This window comes from Anarhichas minor, unplaced genomic scaffold, assembly GCF_050575085.1.
Source record: "Anarhichas minor isolate MPS153535 unplaced genomic scaffold, ASM5057508v1 ptg000033l, whole genome shotgun sequence".
In the NCBI taxonomy this organism is placed as follows: domain Eukaryota; kingdom Metazoa; phylum Chordata; class Actinopteri; order Perciformes; family Anarhichadidae; genus Anarhichas; species Anarhichas minor.
This window is the reverse complement of record NW_027466479.1, coordinates 15,180,037-15,201,163: the sequence shown is the minus strand read 5'-3', so window position 1 is coordinate 15,201,163 and position 21,127 is coordinate 15,180,037. Positions and strand designations below refer to the sequence as shown.

Below are 21,127 nucleotides of genomic sequence, written 5' to 3'. Positions count from 1 at the left end.
TAAAACTGTGAAGTATTGTGAATTTCGATATCATCATCATCATCCAAGATAATATTTATGCTTTATCTTTGACAGTCAAGGAAATGTAGATCAGAGCAGCAACCACAACCTCCCTCTCTACACTCCATACTCTGTTCCAAGTCAAGTACGGACATGCTTTCTTCCCCCTTCCTCTCACCTCTTGTGTCATGTTGTCTCCACAGCGCTGGGTGGCTGGAGGCGCAGAGTCAATCTCAGATCCATCACTCAGGCCTGGACATAGCATGACAGATGGACATGGCCAGACGCTGAGCAAGGGTCAATATAAATGTCTTGAGCTCTCCCACAAAGACCACCAAGATAACAGAACCGGTGAGAGGCCCAACTCATTTCAAGGCTTCTTAAGGCCAAATGGATTACCTTTGGGAGAGCGTCACAGGTGTAATGGTGTTGTAAGGTGGTGGATTGGGAGCAGAACGTAGTTAATATTCTTGTTCAAGGTAATGATAGTGTTGCCACTGAGGGCTTTTAGAGTGGGAGCTGTAGCTGTAGGGAACAGAAAAATGTGTGTTTGTAATAACACAGAATAGTCATTACACTTTTTTTCCTTTTTCTTTCAAAGTTACCTTTTGTGGACGCATGTGGGATGGCTTATTGTGCTGGGATGAGACACCAGCTGGGACGTCTGTAACACAAAACTGTCCAGATCACCCAGACCTGGACCCAACTGGTAAGAAAGATAAGCCCTTCTCACACAAATACACAACAACAAGCTCCCTGACGTTTTTAATTCCAGTTCAGCAGGCAACATAGAAAACAATCCAATGTTCTGTGTGTGATGGAGATCAAAGGTCACGGGGCTGATTGTATGACAAAAAAAAGGCCCACTGGCCAGCATGGGACTTCAGGAAGCTAGGAGGATTTTATTTTGTATTTGATGTGCAACAGTCAGGTGAGAGATGGTTTTAAGATTCTATCAACTCATAATGCAAGAACGGCAGGTATTGTCACGGTGCCAGTACAATAATATAATATGGTTTTAAAATGTAATCAAACTACTGAATGGCATTAGCTGTTTTATACATGCTCCACAATCACTAACTCATTCGTCAGCTGTGTGGCTACCAGCTGACTTGTAACTCCCAATAAAATTCATTCTTTATTACTCTGCTGATCCACCGTCCCAACAGCCTCCTTATATTTTTGGTATAGTTGAATTAACTAAGATGTAATGTTCACATGTTTATTAAGGAGGGTTTAGTTCTTCAAGCAGAAATCGTGTTGCTGCTCAGATTCTTTAGATTCGTTCTGCTCCCTCAAAGAGCACTAAAGCTAACCACAGTATATAACACTTTACTATTCATGGTCAGTTCCTTAATGCAAGTGTCTCCGACTAAAGTGTATAATGTAATTGCATTTTATGCATCATGTCCAAAGCAGATATGATTTATGTTGAGATGTAAGTGTATATTTCCTCATTTAAAGGAAGATGTCATGATCAATCATTACAAGTACCGGTGCTGTAGTGCTTTTGCCCGTCATTTAAAACAACATAGCCAGTAATGTGACATATTTTTGGGTGTCTTCTGTTCTGTTTTGTAGGTCATACTCTGTGTTGATTGTTGTCCTTATTAAGAGGTGCATTATAAATACCAAGTCCTTTTATTTCCCTCACTTTAGTCCTGACTCAAATATTTATTGAACTAGATTGGCAAATGCGTTACCGATATCCATTGTGCCCAGAGGATGAATCATAATAACTTGATCTACACCCATCAGAAGGTTAAAATTTTCACTTGAAATATCTCAATACCTACTGGATGGATTGTCACCACATTTTGTACAGACAATCATGGTTCCTGAGGATGTAATGAATTCGATGATCTTTTTTTTTTTGTGCTACCAGGTGCACATTTGGGGTTTTGAAGTAAATGTCTCAAAAACTATTATAATGATTACCAGGATAAATTCACTATGGCAATCCCTTGACTTTTCATTTAGTGCCATCAAGTCAAAATTTCAATTTGTTTATTATGTTTGTGCATGATGAAATAGCTGCAGAACTACTGACATTCCCATCAGCCTCAGCTGTACTAAGTGCTTATAATATTCTAAATTAAGATTGTGAACATGGTAAACATTTCACCTGCAACCTCAGCATGTTAGCATTGTCTTTGTGAGCATGCTAGCAAGCTAACCTTAGCATTTAGCTCAAAACATTGCTGCTAGAATGGCTGACTCTTAGTCTTCTTAATAACTAAAGGAGGAAGACTTGCACAACAGAGAGTGCAAAGGAAAGCTAGAACATGATATGTATAAACTAGATACAAGGTAAATCAGTATGTTTTATCAACCAGTCTGAATCAAAACAGACATATATTTATATTGAATTTGACTCGATCATGTGATTTTGGATCGCGGTGTACTACACTATGAGCAGTGTTTTCATTGTGAGGAATGCATGGCTCAATGTCTGGTTGCAGAAATCCAGACTTGAGTCATGTCTGATTTAGGAGATGCAGGGGAGTGGAGGGGGGGGGGGGGGGGGGGGGTTAGGAAGAGGACAGAGATAGACTGAAGGGTATATGGAGAGAAAAAGAGAAGCAAAGAAAAGAGGGCTTACAAAAAAAACAGAGAAGTCGGAGTCAGAGAGATGGATGGGGAGAGAGAATATGCACGAGAAGAGAGAGATTGTGTTTTTGTAAGACAAAGCTCATAAAGGATATTCTCAAACTGCCTGTGACGTTAAGAGTCCCCTTATGGCTCCTCATTTGAAAGCCGATGCTGCTGATATGAGGCTTCAGGGGGAGACGTACAGTTGGAAGTGGATGCCGAACAGTTGATGAGCTGACGAAGAAGACTAGGCCTCCAGGCTATGGTTGCTGTTGTCAGGACCAATGTGATCGCATTCTTAGCCCAGTCACAGATCTACAGGACAAGTGGTTTGAAGCCCAGCGTTTGAGAATTAGCCAGAAAATTTCTCCAAAGAGGGTATTTTCTGTTTGACAGAATGTTTGATGGTGCATGCCACGTTCAATTAATCACAGTTGCTCAGTAATGCTAAGATTCAGGTTTCAATTTTTGTGTTTGGATGATGCTGAAAAACGAAGACGGAGTAAAGAACATGGACGACCCTAAAACAGAAGCATTAATGTGCCAATAAGTAATTTGATTTAGAGCTTTCAGGATAACCATTGATGAATTATTCTGTTGTCAAGCTGATGTGAAGTAATTGCATATTTTGTTATTCTTTCCAGAAAAAGTGACCAAATATTGTGCCGAATTGGGTAACTGGGTCCAGACTGGGTCCACTTGTCAACCAGCTTCAAAGAACAAACTAGAGGTATATTGTGTTACTGGCTTTTTCCCTTTAAGTAATGGAAGAACCAGATGAAGCTATAGTCTCAGCTGCCCTGTACACTAATTTCCACACTGAACTTTCCTTTTTTTAATTCTTAGAAGGAAGTCCCCCATTTTTTAAGGGATGCTGCTGGAGAGCCGGCCACAGAGGTCAAAGGGGTCAACACAGAAACAGGTGGTGTTGTGGAAAAAATGAACCTCGAGAACGAAAAGAAATGCTCAGAGAAAATGAAGCAAGATCCATCTCATAATGAATCAGGTAACACTCATGCGTAACTTTGATCTACCGCCAAATTATTTTATTATGCATCAACATGATTTGTACATGATGAGAGTTCAAAACTTATGAACAAGAGGCCTGTAAATATATATTGTTGGTGTTACAGGGCTGTTCTGCAGTCGTAACTGGGATGGCTGGCTGTGCTGGGACGACACTCCAGCGGGAACCAACGCCTCCCAAAACTGCCCCAATTATTTTGTCGACTTTGACCCGACAGGTGAGCAGAGAGACAAAGTGGTTGTTGCTCTGCTGATATCTTGTCAACCCTCACATTCACTTTTAATCCTCTGTTGATTGCATTTAAAGTAACTGGACTTAATCACATAATTGCTCTTTGCACAGATTTGTAGACTGAATGTAGAGAATTTGTAACATACAGTATAATTCATCACATATTTGTTCTTTTTTAGAAAAGGCCACTAAGTACTGTGGAGAAGACGGGCAGTGGTTTCACCTTCCAGAGAGCAACACGACTTGGACTAATTATACACTCTGTGCTGTCAACACTGAGGAGAGGTTGAAGGTAATGTATCCTGATGTACTGTATTAACTATGCATCCAGGATTTATTGTACAGATTATGATTCTCGGTAGTTAAGCTTAATAACAATACCGCTGTGGTTTTCGGCGAGTTGGTTATAAACATATCATAATCCTAGTTATCTCACAGGGTCAGCCATACATTGTGTAATTAAAGATGTGAAATCCATAGCCTGAAATAAAGATGTGCAATTATTACTATGGGGGGCTTTTTTGCCCATAGCCCCACTGCTCATGGCTCGACACTGACCGATCATGATCCCGTGTATGTGTGTGTGTCACTAAAATGAAGGCAGCCACGCAGCTCTCAGGAGTCACTGAAGTAGAGTCCGCTGATGAGGCCACAGTCAGCCCCATGGTGAACCCAGAAGAACAGGAACTTGTGAGAAAGAAAATCCTTGACAGCCAGTACAAATGCTTCGAGAAAATGAATCGGGATGTACCGTATAACAAATCAGGTAGAGATATTAACTACCCGAGACTCATCATGGCTACTTCTCCTTACAAAATGTTTAACTCTCTGTTGCTATGTTGGTGTTGCAGGGGTGCACTGCAATCGTAACTGGGATGGCTGGCTGTGCTGGGAGGACACTCCAGCGGGAACTTACACCTCTCAAAACTGCCCCAATTATTTTGTCGACTTTGACCCGACAGGTGAGCAGCAAGACTCAAGAGTGTCTTTGTTGACTGTTTTACAAGAACGATAAAATATGAATTGCTTTGAGAATGAATTATTCACCAAGGCTAACATAAGCTGAATGTATGGACACAGCTGTTTGAATGTGAAAACATTTGGAGAATATGCATTTATTACTTGATTGTTACTTTCAGAAAAAGCTGCTAAGTACTGTGGGGAGGACGGGCAGTGGTTTCGTCACCCGGATACCAACAGGACGTGGTCCAACTACACACTCTGCAACGAAAACACTCAGGCAAAGTTGAAGGTGATATATTTAAGATAAAGTAGCCTGCCATCATAGATCTACTGCATGATGGTCACAGTGTGATGGCTCAGCATTCTTTTTTCCTTTTTCTGCATGGAGTCCTCTGTTATTTGGAGCATGGGCATATGGGAGAAAATGTGGAAACTGGAAATACTGTATGTAGTCTGACGAAGTTGGCCATAAATATTGTAAGACACACCAACATTAACAGGCTTTTTTTTTTCCAAAAACACATTACTCTTGTATACTGAGCTCCGCAGATCAGAGATGGAAAGTAACTTGTAAGCCCTCTGTTCCTCAGGCTTAATAGTTGTCATAAAACACAGGCCTGACAGACGAGTCTCCCTACAAATAGCCTCGTGTTGACACCATCACATATTAACAACCTTCTTATCACCAACAGCACCAGGCTGCTGTACCAAGCCACCAACAATGTTTCCTACATAACCAGACCAGGAAACCACAGAGCTCATTCCAGTATTTGGCAATAAGGGACCTCAGAGACACACTGATATACATTTACTCACATGACTTTTAATCAGCACTCCAATTCACTTGTGTGACGACCCTCTCTGCCGGTGTGGAGGTGGGTGTGGCAGAGGGTCGTCAGGCAGAGTGGAAGCACCTGAGGCCATTAGCAACACTGGCCCTGTGTGCCAGAGCACCCAGTATAAAAACCCTCTGGATTCTCAGTTGGTCTCTGGCTCCTTCCTGAGACACTCATTTTTGTTTTGATTGTGGTTATGGTTTGTTTCGACACTATACAACACTGCATATACACTTTACACGCACCCACTCACTTACACTGCTGAAATGACTGACTTCACATGTCACTGTTAGTTTATGTTTGTCTTTTATATTACTTTAAACTTAATAAATAATTGATAAACTGCTTCATTGAATGCGTCTCCCTTTTTTGTCATGGCCGTTTGGCCCGGTTTGTGACACTTGTGTACAGATTAGTTACACAATTTCATCAATATTGTCTTTTAGAGAAAGTGGTTCCTATGGGTTGGTGTGGTCATCATGATTCTATATTAATATTGTGTGTTATGTCATTACTTTTACATCCATACTCATTATTTTTTTAATTTGCAGTATTTTAACCAACAGCTTTGCACCTTTCAGCTGTGATGCAAGAGGTCATGAATAGAAACTTGATCTTTGCTGACTCAGCCTCGCAGCTTCAGGAAATGTCGAGAACAAACAGCCTCAGCAGTAGGATCCCAAAGAGAAATAAGCCAAACTGTCCACGACTAGCTCTCAATTGAGACATGAAACCATTGGTGTAGTTTTATCCTTTGCAAGATTCTGCCTAATTTCTCTGGGTTTATCAAAACTGAGTCCTCGTGATCTCATTTTACTTTCACCAAGAGCAGATTATTAGTTGTGCATTTGGGGCTGTAGGAGCCAGGTGTGGCCTGTGTCGTTTTGTATGCCCTTTTTTGTCACTTCCGGTGCACTTCCGGTGATTGAGTCACGTGGTGCTGGGAATAGCCACAATGGGGGTTTATCAGCTGTCAGTAGAGTTAGACTAGGGGAAGGAGAGGGGGTGAGAGAGGGAGCCTTATTTTTTGTTGACCGCTATTTCATGTTATTTTTACACGTTATTCACATTAATACTGACAAATTATTGAGTTATGATTGTATGCTATCTAGAATCAACGTTTATTTGTTGCTCATAAATAAACACTCGAAACTCATCTACTGGATTCCGGAAGTCATTTACGTTACAGCCAGCGCGTCCGCAAGTTTAATCTCCTCTACTTAGCCTCTCGGTGACTAAAGGAAAATTGCCGATAGTCATCTACAGGGGCCTTCGTTGGGGAGTCGGCCCAAAATGTTTATATTTCAAAAATACAACATGTAATACCGAATGGACTTATTTTTCTTATCTTGTTTTTTTTACAGTCAGCGTACATCCTGTTTTACATGGCAATTGTGGGTCACGCTTTATCCACAGCCTCCCTGCTCATCTCTCTGGCCATCTTCTTCTACTTCAGGTAATGGATTCATGAGTAATTTAGCTGCAATTGCAGTTACTGGTTTGATGACGCACATTGTAATGAAAGTAATAAATATTCAGGCCGGTTGTACCAAGATGAAAGCTGATACAGAGTCATAATGATAGCTTTTCAGTCAATCGTGTAGTTACTATTATCAATGGATCTGACAGGCCCACGGATGATGTTGGGCTTTCACTACAGTCTTCTCCAATGATTTCATTACTCATGATAGGCAGTACTTTGGTCTTAATCTTATGTGCTGTCGGGGACATCCAGTCTGCCGTTGTCCCACCAGCAGAGTGAACACCAGAGGCACACAGAAGGTTTTTCAGTGTTGATCAGAGTGTTGATGTCACATTTTATAATGTAATCAAAAGAGCTGATTCACTCAGAGCTGTTCAAGGGCAAGTAACATGATCTAAAAGTCTTCAAAATTAATGAAAATAGCACACTTTGTTAAATTCACAGTAATTAGAAAAGTATTACCATCTGAGCTACTTAGCCAAATTAGTGCAAACTATCAACCTGAAAACATTTCTACTGCTTCACTGACTGTAATTTATATACAATTTAACTGTCGCTAATTTCATGGCAACTTGGTTTCCTTGTCCTGCACATTTATTTCATGGATATTTAGGATTGAAAACCGGAGAGCTGTGACGTCCATTGACAGTTGGCGCTTTGCTTTTGCCACAAACCTGCACCTGAGTGCATTGCTCATTAAGGTTGTTCATCCCGATGAACTGCTTAATCCCAAAGGGAAAAAGTGCACAATTAAAGGAGATACTTCTGCTGAAATGAAACCAGAAAACTGTTCAACACAACAAAGCGGATAAAGGCAAGAAGGGTATAATATTCAGTTAATGTATGTGAAATTTGGAAGTGAGAAAGCCTGAGAATAAGTTAGCAGACTGATTGGTGAAAATGTATAGTTTAGTAAGGAAGAAACTCAATCAGAATTATTTTCAATGATGCAGTAAGGTTTATAGTTCTACAGATATCTATGAAGAAACCTGAATATGGAGCCTAGGGAGTAAATTAGTTTTATGTTCTGTAACAATATTTGGAAAAGTTTATTTGTTGGCACTGTTGTCCATGAACGCTGCAGTTGTAAAATCTGACATGGAGAAGGGTGTTGACCTCCAACGCAGCTGTTATTCAAAACCGATCTTGTTGGAGACCCTCAGTTTTATACACACTCGTAAATCTAACGGCCGTGTTTAGAGCAGGTGCATTATTGCAAAACCTCACGACCCGCTGAGAGTCCAACTCTTAACTTTTAACTCGGCTACACAGAAACTCAGCGGGACATTCACAATTCATAAAGTTCAAAGTCACGACAATTAAGATCTCAATAAAGTAACACAGTTATAGGCTTAGAAAATCTTTTGTTTTCTTTTGAACCATGACCTATTTATAGCTAAAACACTTGAAATATTAGAGGCTTACGTTGTATTGTAAGATCCAGATGTGAAGCTTACACTGGTATGCGATGGTGTACAGCTGCACTACTCTGTTATTTACAACTCCACATCAACACTGTCAGGATTCCAAGATAAAAAATACTCCAGCTTGCCGTGGAAAAACAGACTAGGTTGAACAGCACTGAAGATGTTAGGACCTGGGACAGTCCATAAAACGCTGCCATAAGGATTCAGTCTGTGTTTTGACATCCCATTTTAGATCAAACTCTGTGTATATAAGCACTCAGCAGCTCCTGCAATTCCTTTTATGTCTGGAGCTAAAACAAGATTGTTCTCTGTCGGAGATATGCACGGCCTCTGAATAAGTCAGTGAAAATGCAAAGTTGTGTATGCTGTTTTCTCCTGGCTTGAGGAATTGCAGCGGTCATGAGTCTCTGGGGTTTTTATGGCTCAACAAACATAAAATTCCCCATGAGCAATAAAATGATATTTAACTCCTTAACCTGTAGAGGACGTTCTGTGAGCTACAGTACATTTGATTGCTACGCTGACATTAAAAAACATTATTTATCCATTACCAACAGTAAAGCTACTGGATATGAATGAATTTTGATTCTAATAGATATTTTCACTTTGATTGTCAAGCATGTCATTGTGCTATAAGGTAATGAGATGCACCCTTGGGGTCCATTGTGAGCATTTCGAGGCCGCTCATTGATCTTCTTTTACCAACGAATTCTGAGATGATCATCAATGATTTTGATATTTTAAAGATTGCATTAAATTATTAGCCCGCCAGTAACTTGTTCTCCTCTTTATTTCATCAGTTGTAATTCGTTTTTGTCTTCTTAAATGTTATGTTTGTGTGTGTCAGAAGATAATTCATTCTCAATTTTTAGAAGGTCTTCTTTTGATTATCACATCATATCCTGGTGTGTAACAAAGTCAATCATGGCATCGCTCTTCACACAGGAGTCTGAGCTGCCAACGGATCACCCTCCACAAGAACCTGTTCTGCTCCTATGTGCTCAATTCAGCCCTCACCATCATCAACCTCGCAGCAGTGGTCAATAACCCTGAAGTGGTTGTCAGAAACCCGGTGAGTACAGCCGCTGTCGAGTATCTACCGAAATATTACTATTAGCAAGACTAATAATCCCAGTCTGTTCGACTTGATAAAAGCTGACATGCTCACAACATCGATGCTAACATGCTTGCGTTTAGCAGGTATGTTTACCGTGTTCACCACCTTAGTTTAGCATGTTAGCATAAAACATATAGTGCAGTGGAGGCTGACTGGAATATCATTCGTTTTGCAGGTCATAAACCAAAGTATTGTACCTGATAATGGCACTAGAGGAGAAGTGATTGTAACAGTATTACAAATCATCCTAAAGGGTACATGACTGTCTTGTGGTGGACCAATATCCCTGGAGTCAGATGTTAGCTTTGCTAAACAATGGGTTTATCCCTGTGTTCCCAGGGTATGTGTCTCTTTATATAAACTAACATTGCAGGAGATTGGTAAGGGCTATCCACTGCGGAGATATCGATGTCTTAAGTCAAGAAAACTGTCTCATCTGCAAATTTGGGCACATGAGGTTTCAATGAGTATAACACCAGTGGGCCATAAACAGTGGGGGATTTCAACATTTGAACTTGGTGAAAACATTGCTTAGATCATAAAACCTTTTGAACGGTCTCCTTAAAGAGGACTTATCCTAATAAACTCACTTTTTTAGTGCTTGTGCTCATATATTTGGGTATCTGGAGTGCCTACCAAGCCACAAACTGTGAAATAAGATACCCAGTTTTTTTCTGTGCTGCCTAGATCTTAAAACCACAAACATCGAGTATCTCTACCCACCGCCTGAGAACTATACCTTTGTAAAGGTGTACCGTATTTTTCTCGCATGCCAATCAGAACGGGTGGGGGCCTTCAAGAGACAGGCGTTCAAATTGAGTGTTTCAGACAGAGGGTAAATTCAGGTATATTCAGACAGACAGTTTGAGAACTAATTCGTTTTTTCAACATTAAAGTATATAAACATATTCTAGTACAAAACTCGAAGAAAAAAAAAGTATTAACCTGAAAATGAGCACGATATGTCTCGTTTAATATGTCATATTAAGAGGATATTGAGCTGTGGAACATTTTGACCCTGCAAACTTAGAAACGCTCCCAAAAAAAGGCTTTTTACCAGAATACAGTGTGAGGTGGAGGATTAGTTCCACGGTCTTAAAATGAGATACAAATGCATTCACAATTTATGCTAAACCGTAAAAATGCTAATGTTAAAATGCAAGGAAGAATTTCAATGAACTTTTAAAAATTAATTTGCTTATGCAAGGCCAGCCGAGTTGCTCTCTAGTTTAAATATTTTAAAGTTTGTACAACAGGCTTAAGTACATCCTAATTAGGATTTAATCTCACTGTGGCATATGTTGGCAGTGTTACTCAGTCAACAGACAGTTTTTGCTCTCTTCAACATTCTCCTGTCAAGAGTTTTGGAGCCACACTGAAGGCATTATGTGAATTCTTTGAAACCCCGAGGTCTGCTTTGGTAGAGATGATAAATCTGTCTCGTAGGAATGCCTCATTATCAGACATGAACATAAATTCACGTGTTACTTTTCAGGAACCACTTCTTTTTGGAAATAAAGATAAAGACAATCTGTTGACTCGGTGCTTGCTGCTTGTTAAAAGTTATTGGAGAGTGTTTCCAAGAAAGTATCACATCTTTCCTTTTATGTAGAACACAATAAAAAAAAGCACATTCAGGCTCCAGAAGTTCAAGTGTCAGAATATTGCCATTTATCAACTTTAAAAATCAAAAACCGTCATCCTCCCAAAATGTTAATGTGCGAAAACCAGATAAAATAAGAGAACTTTCGATGATCAAAGTGACGTACAGAAACAACTGATACGATTTTAGAAGTTGACTTGCTGTAAATACAATCCCATTACACCCCAGTCAGCTTTCAGCTGGAGCATCTTTGGCGCGACAAAGTACTAGAAACATCCAGGAGACAGCGGAGGCTTCAGCTGGGTTTGGGTTTATTCTGCGTCCTGCTGCTGCTTCTTTTTCATGCATTCACCGAATCTGTCTGGCTCATCCTGATTGCCGTCTTTACTCACATCCCATCTCTAAACGTGTCCAAGTAGCAGCCGGGCAAGACAGCCATCATCATCAATGTCAAGATATGTATTATTGTGCAATGGCTCGCTTTCAAACCTTTCTCGCCATTTATCAAAAAGGATTGGGTCGAATCTATTACTTTCCGACGTAGAACTGTCAACTTGTGCTAACTTGCTGCAGCATGTCAAAACACAATTGGTCAGCGTGGCCCCGCTTCTCAAGAGGATGCAGAGAAAGAAATCATAAGCACCATTGGTTGGGATTCACGCGTGTCTGCCAAAGTGCAACTTATGAGCCTGTTTTCTGCGCTGGTGATTTAGGAAAGGTGGATTGTGGTGGAGATTTGCTCTCACAGAATTTACAAGCTCTTTTAATTCTCTCTGGTGTGGTGAGATAGAGTCTGGTTTAGCCTGCCAGCAATGTTGGGGGAGTGAATCCCCAAAGCTTATGTCAAACCAGGGAGGAGGCAGAAAACATGAGAAACATCGACATGATGTATAGCAGCTTGATTTGTAAACCAGAACAATGTCGGTAACTTTAGACAAACCTCGGTTAGCTGCAATGAAAAACAGTTGTGAAGTAGAAAAGGGCTTTTGGTAGACTGTCTGCAACGACCACCGCTGTAATGTGTGATTGAATGAATACAAACCACAATTGCCCCCTGTCTAGACAACAACCATATACATACATACATAAATACATACATACATACAAAGAAGTTTCTTACTTTGGTGTGCATTTCAAGAGAGGAAAAATTAAGAAATAAGATTCCAAACTGAAGCGGTTGTTGATCAGTGATTTCAAAAGTGGGAATCACTTCAACCACGAGAGGTCCATGAGCACACAATCATAAATGAGCACCAACAATATTAGGGTGATGGGTCCAGCAGTATGCAAAATTAGCAGTGGATAGACAGAAGCACATGCATGCACACAACCAAAGACATAATCTCCTCAGGCTACGTCTGGCGGAGATAATTAGTAAAAAAGTGGTTGACCTAAGTCTGCGTGCAGATACGAGTCCATGTCTGCTATAGTGCAGATTCCTCAAGTGGAAAGGGAATCGAGGGAGAAACATATGGCTAAAAGTTTAGAAGTGAATCATTGTTGTGTGTTTTGGGCTAAGAAGACCCCTGAGAGCAACAGTTTATAGCAATGCCAGCATCTTTGAATTATACTACTGTGGCCGCACACATGCTCTTTATACACAGGACTACAAATCAGAAATCCTGATGTGAATATATATATATATATTTTAAATATATTGGTACAAATAAAATAAATTGGTACAAATACAGAATGACTGAGTATAGATTAATACCAAGGGGGCTAATATTGATCCTTGTGGGACAACTTTGTCAACTGATTTGAAACCATCTGCATCAATCAGCTGTAAGCAGAATCAGCAAAACATGAAAAGAAACTTATTTAACAAAATATTATGATCCATGGCATCAAACGGGACCGTTTTAAAAATACTCTACAATATGATTTTGTGCTTGACAGTATGATAATGTACTTTTTGAATAATTACCATAGACTCAAGAGAAACATTGGTGTAGCAATTTACTTATACATTACACATAACTGTCTAGATGAATGTTTGATTTGGTTTTACTACTTTCAGAAAGGTTATTTCTAAGAGAAAAGTTGGGACTTTTTGAATAGACATCAGTACAGACAAGTTCATTGGAGCCCGTGTGTAGCAGTCATTAGCAGACTGACAGCTTACGGCGCATACACAAACGTCTTTGCAATTATAACATTAGTAGACTGTGGAAGGATAAGACTGACATCATAACATGGCATCCAAGTCATGTCTGCCAAACAATTATAATAAGGATTTACTCAAAAGAACAGAACACATAATGAGATATGTTGTCATGTTGTCACAGTTTGCTGCAGGCATAATTGGAAAATTGCATAGTAGGGTACTAATATGCACTTGCAGAGCATGGCGTTTTCTCACTTCCTTGTGCAAAGTGAAATCATCACTTCTATCTCAAATCATCTCCAGAGTGGGTGAATGAAGATCTCTGTCTGCAGAGGGTAATACTGGCTAACGGGTTTGTGCCATGAGTGCAGAAACATCCTGTGTGTTGCAATACCCAGACTACCACACTATTTAGTTCGCTAGAAAAAGATTACGTACGTCCCAATAATACAAAGGATGTCAAACGCAGTCTGCCAAAAATACAAGTATGTCCTACTGCATTCGGCCTCATCTTACTTTTCTGGCTATTCTGACCCACAATCCTCTGCGCAGCAGATATATGAGCAAGAGTGTCGAAGTTCAAGGTGCAATGTTCTGATGAAGTACTATGTACCACTTGAATGCATACTGCATGCAACAGTACGTACTTTGTAAGGGCAGCTGCAGTATGTAGCTAAAATGTACTTCTTTTTTTTAACGCAGTGGTCCTCTTGGATATTTTGTGTGTCCGGCTGAGATGTCAGCAGTGTTTAAATTGAACCAACTTAATAGGTATTATTTTATATAGACAAAACAAATAAACATCCTTGTTTTGGCTCTCTCTGCAGGTTGGCTGTAAGGTGTTGCACTTCTTCCACATGTACATGCTGGGCTGCAATTATTTCTGGATGCTGTGTGAAGGCATCTACCTGCACACGCTCATCGTGGTGGCCGTGTTTGCAGAGGAGCAGCATCTGCACTGGTACTACCTCCTGGGCTGGGGTGAGTCCGTCTGCATTTGATTTTTTTCTATTTGTTTATTGTATTATATTGTGTGTCTTTAAAAATAACGTTTATGCCTTCACTGGACTCAGTCACAGCTTCAAGACTTACTGAAAACAATTCAACAAGACAGAACACAAACTAAAAGCCAGAGTTTACTCACACCCGATCCTCGTACAGTATTTCAACCTGGACATGCTGGCAGCTGGATTGGCCCTCCTGTCGCTTAGTGCTGTCCTGTTTTTCACCTTGTTCAAAGCAGGGATAATGGGTGCAGTCTGTCAAACAAGGAGGCGATGGAGCTAAATGGATGTTCAATAAAATTGGGAGGAAAACCTTGAGGCCTGTGTTTACAGTGTGTATGTGTGTGTGTTTGGAGGCAATTTAGGTCCATCTGTGGCCGATATGCTGCAGTGCCTCAATGATGTCTGACAATGGACCACATGGATTCATGCGTTTTTCTATCCAGATGAAAAACTAGCCTGAGGCCAAACTGTGGAGTTTTATAGACATAATGTCAAATTTAACTGGACTGTTACAGAAAATGTACCATGTGGTGTTGTTTTTTTAGGCTGTGGATCAGCCTTTCCCAGAATTCATACAGTATTTGTGAAGGAATAATGCATCTGATGAGGAAGTCTAAGACCAGAAAAACAACTGACCAAGCTAACCACACTTTTTACTGTTGCGTAAATGACAAATGAATTTCCCTAAATTCACTCAAGACCTCACATGGCCACCATCTTTTCCCCATCCAAGGCTTTCCTCTAGTGCCTGCATCCATCCATGCCGTGGCAAGGAAAAAGTATTTTGATGACAAGTGAGTAATGTTCCAGAAACTTCTGCAAATAAACAGTAGATGTTTACATACGTGCTCGTCTGTGTGTGGCAGAGAGCGAGAGCGTGCAGATCCCTACACGTGCATGTTTTTGTATGTGTGCGTGCATGTGTATTTTGGGCCGCAGACAGCACTGACTGATACGTTTTTCCTTCTGTAGCTGTTGGATGAGTGTGGAAACCCATCTGCTCTACGCCGTCCATGGTCCCATAATGGCAGCGCTTATTGTAAGTCTGCTTATCCACTGTTCCAGAGAAATCCTTTGATTTCAGAGTGAAAAAGAATATTGTTGGTCCGTTATTTTGGTTGTAGTTTTAATTCTTAAAAGATAAAATATTGGAAAGAATGGCCATATGTTTGTAGTTATTTTTTCTTATATATATCATTTTTTTTTTTACTTTCTGCAGGTGAACCTCTTCTTCTTACTAAATATTATTAGAGTGTTGGTGACCAAGTTGAGAGACACACACCGGGCAGAGTCCAACATGTACATGAAGGCAGTGAGAGCCACCTTGATCCTGGTGCCCCTGCTGGGAATACAGTTCGTCATTATTCCCTGGAGGCCAGAGAACCACCTCGCTGGCGAGGTCTTCGAGTACATCATGCACATACTCATGCACTACCAGGTAGGTACTGAGCTGACAGCAAGGCGCTGCATTCATCAGAGTACCAGGTAGAAGCTAAGTTCAAACGAGGAAATAAATGCTGCTTCACTGCCCTTGTGGGTTGAGGTGTTTTGCACATCTGGTAACAACAGATCAGGAAACCTGTCAGGCTTGAGATTTAGACGTTAGACACTTGAAGGTTTCCACTCATAAAAGCCTTTTTTTATGCCTCGTTGTTTGATTTGAGTCACTGCTGAATTACATTTTAAAGAACCAGTTAGATGCTCCATTTACGTTTTTTAACTACCAGTTAGGCACCTAATTAAACAACAGGAAAGCAGTCCATGAAATTCACAGGTAGGCAATCAGTTCATTCACTTACCAGTTAGGGATGTCATTGCTCCACCAGATACTCTCTATACTTTAATTTTCCTTTTAAAAAAAAAGCGCTACGATTGTGAAGTTGCTGACTTAACTTACTGCTATTAAATTCCATTGCTTTTGAAAAAAAAATGTTGATTTTGTCTACTTGTTTTGCTTTTAAGGGATTACTGGTGGCAACAATATTCTGCTTTTTCAACGGAGAGGTAAGCACTGTATTTATGTGTATTAGCAGTTTGGCTAACCTACAGTGGGGGGGCTGCAACACAATGTTGTGTGAAGTTAAAGGAAGAGTTCGACATTTAGGTACTTGTGCGCTTTTTTTTTACTTTTTTTGTCAAGAGTTAGATGAGAGGATCTAAACCACTCTTTCATCTGTCAGCTTTAGCCAGGTGACAGTTAGCTTAGCTTAGCTTAGCATAAGACTAGAAGCAGGCTAACCAGGCTAGCAAAAAGCTAGCCTGGCTCTGTCCAAAAGTTGAAAGCACCAGCACTTCTGAAGCTCAATAATTAACACGTTATATCTTGTTTCTTTAAGTAGTGAGCTAGAGCTGGTAGGAGTACTTTGTTAACTGTGGTAAGAGTCAGGCTTGCTGTTTACCCCTGTTTCCTCCAGTCTTCATGCTAAACTAAGCTAACCATCTCCTGGCTGCAGCTTTATATTTAGCGGACAGACATGAGTGGTACCAATCGTCTCATGTAAGTCTCAGCAATAAAGCGAATAAATGTATAAGGCTCAAAATGTTAAACTATTCCTTTTAAGAATATTGTATTCTGGAAAAGTTCAATTCTTGGTGCCATGTATGACAAAATAGCGCCGAAGCTCTGATTGAGCAATTGCCCTTTTATGAAGGTCAACCTGCACATGTTACTCTGGAATCTGTTCAGCCATGGAGCAATAAAACTGCTCATTGCTTATGTCAATAAGTTTGAGACATCAGACTCCATCAGGCAAAGCATTTTTACATTTTGTTTTTTCCAGGTCAGATCTCTGGCATCTTACATCTGTGCCTGATGGCATATCAAGAAGTGACCCAAACACTGACTCAAAGCTGGGTTTTGACATTAAGTACTCAAGTAAAACAATTGTAACTTCACAAAGATGTTACATCTGCCATAAGTCCAATTGTAACAGGTTATAAAGCATTGTCCTACTCGTCTCTTCTGATCTAGTGCTGCGGCAGTAAAAGCTGAAGGGTCATGTCAGGTGAAGAGTAAGACAGTTTATAAATGGCTGTGTGGTTTCCAAGCCCAGCTGGAAATTGACTCTCCTTTCAAGTCCTCCTGTCAGCCTTTTTAAGTCTGTCAGCAGCTGTCTGACTGCGAGCATCCTTAACTTGGATCAAACACAAAAGAATGAGTTAGATTACCATTAAAGCCCAGACCTAAGTTTAATGTTGTTGTGAAGACCTTGCAGCTCCATAGACTAATTGTGTGACAGATGCTTTCAAACCCAACGGTCTCGGCAAAGTAAAGCACCAACAATACGTGCTGTAAGGGGACATTTTGCATTTTGAGCAGGTCCCCATGGTGGTGTGAGTTTCTACAGACAAACATTTACTGTGTAAGCAATATGCGTTAAAATAACAAGTGAAATACTCCGTCAGCCAAAGAGACAATGAGGTTGTTTAGATGGGCAGAGACGGGGCAGAGATGCCTAAACTGACTGCCTGGAACAGAGGAACGAGCAGTGGAGTTCAGCCTGGAAAATAGGTCAGCTATTAGAACTTACATGAGCGGAGAATGCCTCCGCTTATTCGTAAACAACGCAAACAATGTAGGGAGTATACACAACGTGTAGAGCATGTGTTTAAAGGACGAGTCCACTTTCAGAGTGATGTGGGGTCAACTAACACAAACTATCACAAGGGAATGAGAGGGTTTGCTTGCTTCACCCGCATAATGACCAATTTAGCTCCCTTGATCAGAACACGGGTTTCTGGGGCGGGTTTCAATTATGTTCTTTGATGTAAAGGCCAAACTGCACAGACCTGCCTTGTTTCCCCAATGGGCCCATTGTGATGTCGGGTCAGTGAGACAAACAGCTTGCATGCTGTTTTTGTGACATCAAGCAAGACGTTCTACATGCGCGCTGTAAGCCAATACTGCTCTTTTGTCTCATTATAACAATTACTGTCATAATTCCCATCATTAGATCATTAATATACCCGCAGTAACTACAGTAGTATTTGGGTGTTACAGAATCAAATAATGAATGTTGCATTGCTGGAGGATTGGAGCTGTGGTTTCTCTTCTTAGGATTTTCAAGTTCACACACAGTAAACACAATTGATTAGTTCAACAGAGGAGTCAACAACATTCTTGGTAATCAATCATTGATCAAGGAAGAATGTCAAACATTCACTGGTTCCAGCTTCTCAAATGTGCTCCATTTCACTTCCCTGACAAAACAAATAACACATTATTCCTAAAGCCCCACATCCATCTCACAACAATACTAGCTTCTGGGCCGGATTGGACACCCCAACACACACACACACACACACACACACACACACACACACACACACACACACACACACACACACACACACAAACATTACCCAAACCCATAATGTCCAGGAATCAACCAGTATTTCTACGCTACAATAGGTTTTCTGTATGTCAATTTATGATAATTCATAAAATTTGTCTTTATGAAAGCATACTATTAACATTTTTGACGCAGGGCCCCTCTGTAAAACAGGAAAAGAGTATTTGGTAAAAATGCAGAAATCACCTTATGGCATTTACAATTTCAGTTTTGAAGTGTGCTTAAGTGGTGCATTGTACCAAAGGAAGTAATTGCAACACAGCTGCAGGTCAAGAACATGTCACCACTACAAAGATGCTGGTTATTGCTAGTTTCTGTCTGAAAAACATGAAAGGATTCTGTTCAGAGACGGAGTCAATGTATCATCAACTAGAAAAGAAAGACAAGCGTAATAAATTAGAATATTGTAATTTTGCCATTTCTGTATTTATTGAATGTTCAGCAGGTGCTCGTGAGCAGCTGGAGTTCCCTCGGGCATTTAGGCTTCTGGAGGGTGGAAAGTGTGTTGTCATTCTGAAGTTTACTAAACTTCTGAAAGGGTAACCATCTTACAGGAGAATTAAAGGTGCTCTATTTAACATTCAGTGCATTAACAAAGCAGCAAACAACAATTAGCTGTGTAAAGATGTAGTGGAGTAATGTCTACCTGAGCAGAGAATGAAGTCACTCTACCTCTGCGTGTGTTGCTTCTCCTTGGTTTGTTGACATTGCCGGACCGGCCTTTAGTGCATGTTAGTGCATGTGAGCGTGCCCCACTGGTTAGCTCACGGCCGCTGCTCTGCACGGCTCTCATAAGGCGGTTACAGCTGATGACGTCATCCTGTCAGAAAGCATCGTCGTGAAAGTTTAGCGCCCACCCTTCAGTTCCTCCGAAGGTAAACACTGTTAGCTCTGTCGTCGTTTGCACTGTTAGCACAGATGTACTGTGGGGGAGAATTTATATGTATGATTAAATAATTAATATAAAGCTGAATACACATTGCATTGACTACCCTTTTAAAACTTGATCTGGCCATGTGCACAGCTTGGCCACATTCCAAGAAATGTGACTTTGGTGTTTACGTTTGCTAACTGGCGTCTGTTAACGTGACGGAGTGATGTACACATGCTGCAGCAATTATGCTTGCATCAGTTAGGATCACCGTCGGTTGGATTAATATTTTCACAAGATGGTGTTTACATGGGCTCAGCCTTACGCACATTTCATAACCGCGATTTGATTTGCATGTAAATCCGTCTGGCGGAATCATTTTGTGGTCGAAGCAGATCAGGAAAGCAAAACAAAGCAGTTTGGAGAAATGTTTGTTTTTCACTATGTGTACACAACACATAGCTCAAGGTGACAGCACTGAGATGTGGTCTTATGGAGTATGCAAAGACAAAAGGTTTATGTGAGAGATGATGGATGATGACTTTCATCATCTCTTTTACCTGTGTGCTTGTGTGTCGCTCAGGTGCAAGCAGCTCTAAAGAGACAGTGGATGCAGTACAAAACCCAGTGGGGTCAGAGACGAAAGGACCACTGCTCAATGCGCTCCACGTCCTACACGGCCACCTCCATCACCGAGGTACCCGCCTTCATGTACCACCATGACTGTAACAGCGAACACTTGAACGGCAGCCACACTGAGGACTCTGAGCTGGTGGCCCTAAAGTCAGGAGAGACGTACGCTTGACCTGAGCCACAACGGAGGATAAAGAGTGTGGCGGCGGGAACAGCTGACGACGAGCAACTGAGCAACGGAGATGTACAGTAAGAAAGGAAAATCCAGTTTGCCCGCCATATCTCAGTGATTAAATCTCAGAGACTGACACGGGTTCGCTCACCCCAGGACGATGATACAGGTCATGATTCATTGGGATGGAGACGGATTAGCTTCAAGGCTGACATTTCATTTTACTTTACTCTGCTGTTGTGTCTGTTTTTCCGAGAACTTTGATGTCAAGAACTTGTGGCATGAGACAAGAGCTGCTTCTGACACGTGTCACTACCTAAAGCTGCTAAAACTATTGTGAGCACGCTCACAGTGCGACGGAGGCTGGTGCTGGTGTGGAGACAGAAATAACTGTGATGAAGGCGGCGGTGAGGATGGTATTTGTTCTGATTTACATGCGGTACAGGTGAATAGTGTTTTCGATGGTGTCATGATGATGATTTTTAAGGTGAAGTAGAAGAAACAATCCTTCCTAACCTCACCTATACCAAAAGGTACTGTATGTTGGTGACAGCTATGAGGGGGCGTACCATGTCCAGCTGAGCACAGATGAGGTACCCTGAAGCTAAAGACACACACATAATCAACTAATTTCACAAAGCTGATCGTATGTGCAAGGAAAGAGGTCAAATTTAAAAAGAAAAACTGCTTGAAGCTCTGGAATTGT

General features: G+C 40.9%; 1 protein-coding gene across 1 annotated transcript; it reads left to right on the top strand.

The window, feature by feature from the left end:
* Positions 1 to 263: 263 nt before the first annotated feature.
* Positions 264 to 20,421, top strand: calcr (calcitonin receptor). Its single transcript, XM_076106036.1, has 17 exons — positions 264 to 351; positions 602 to 709; positions 3,237 to 3,322; positions 3,439 to 3,598; positions 3,726 to 3,836; positions 4,030 to 4,142; positions 4,451 to 4,616; positions 4,702 to 4,812; positions 4,990 to 5,102; positions 7,014 to 7,105; positions 9,505 to 9,631; positions 14,214 to 14,367; positions 15,127 to 15,187; positions 15,366 to 15,432; positions 15,613 to 15,831; positions 16,356 to 16,397; positions 20,200 to 20,421. The coding sequence occupies exons 1-17, from the start codon at positions 264 to 266 to the stop codon at positions 20,419 to 20,421; spliced, it is 2,040 nt and encodes a 679-aa protein (XP_075962151.1).
* The last annotated feature ends 706 nt before the right edge of the window (positions 20,422 to 21,127 follow it).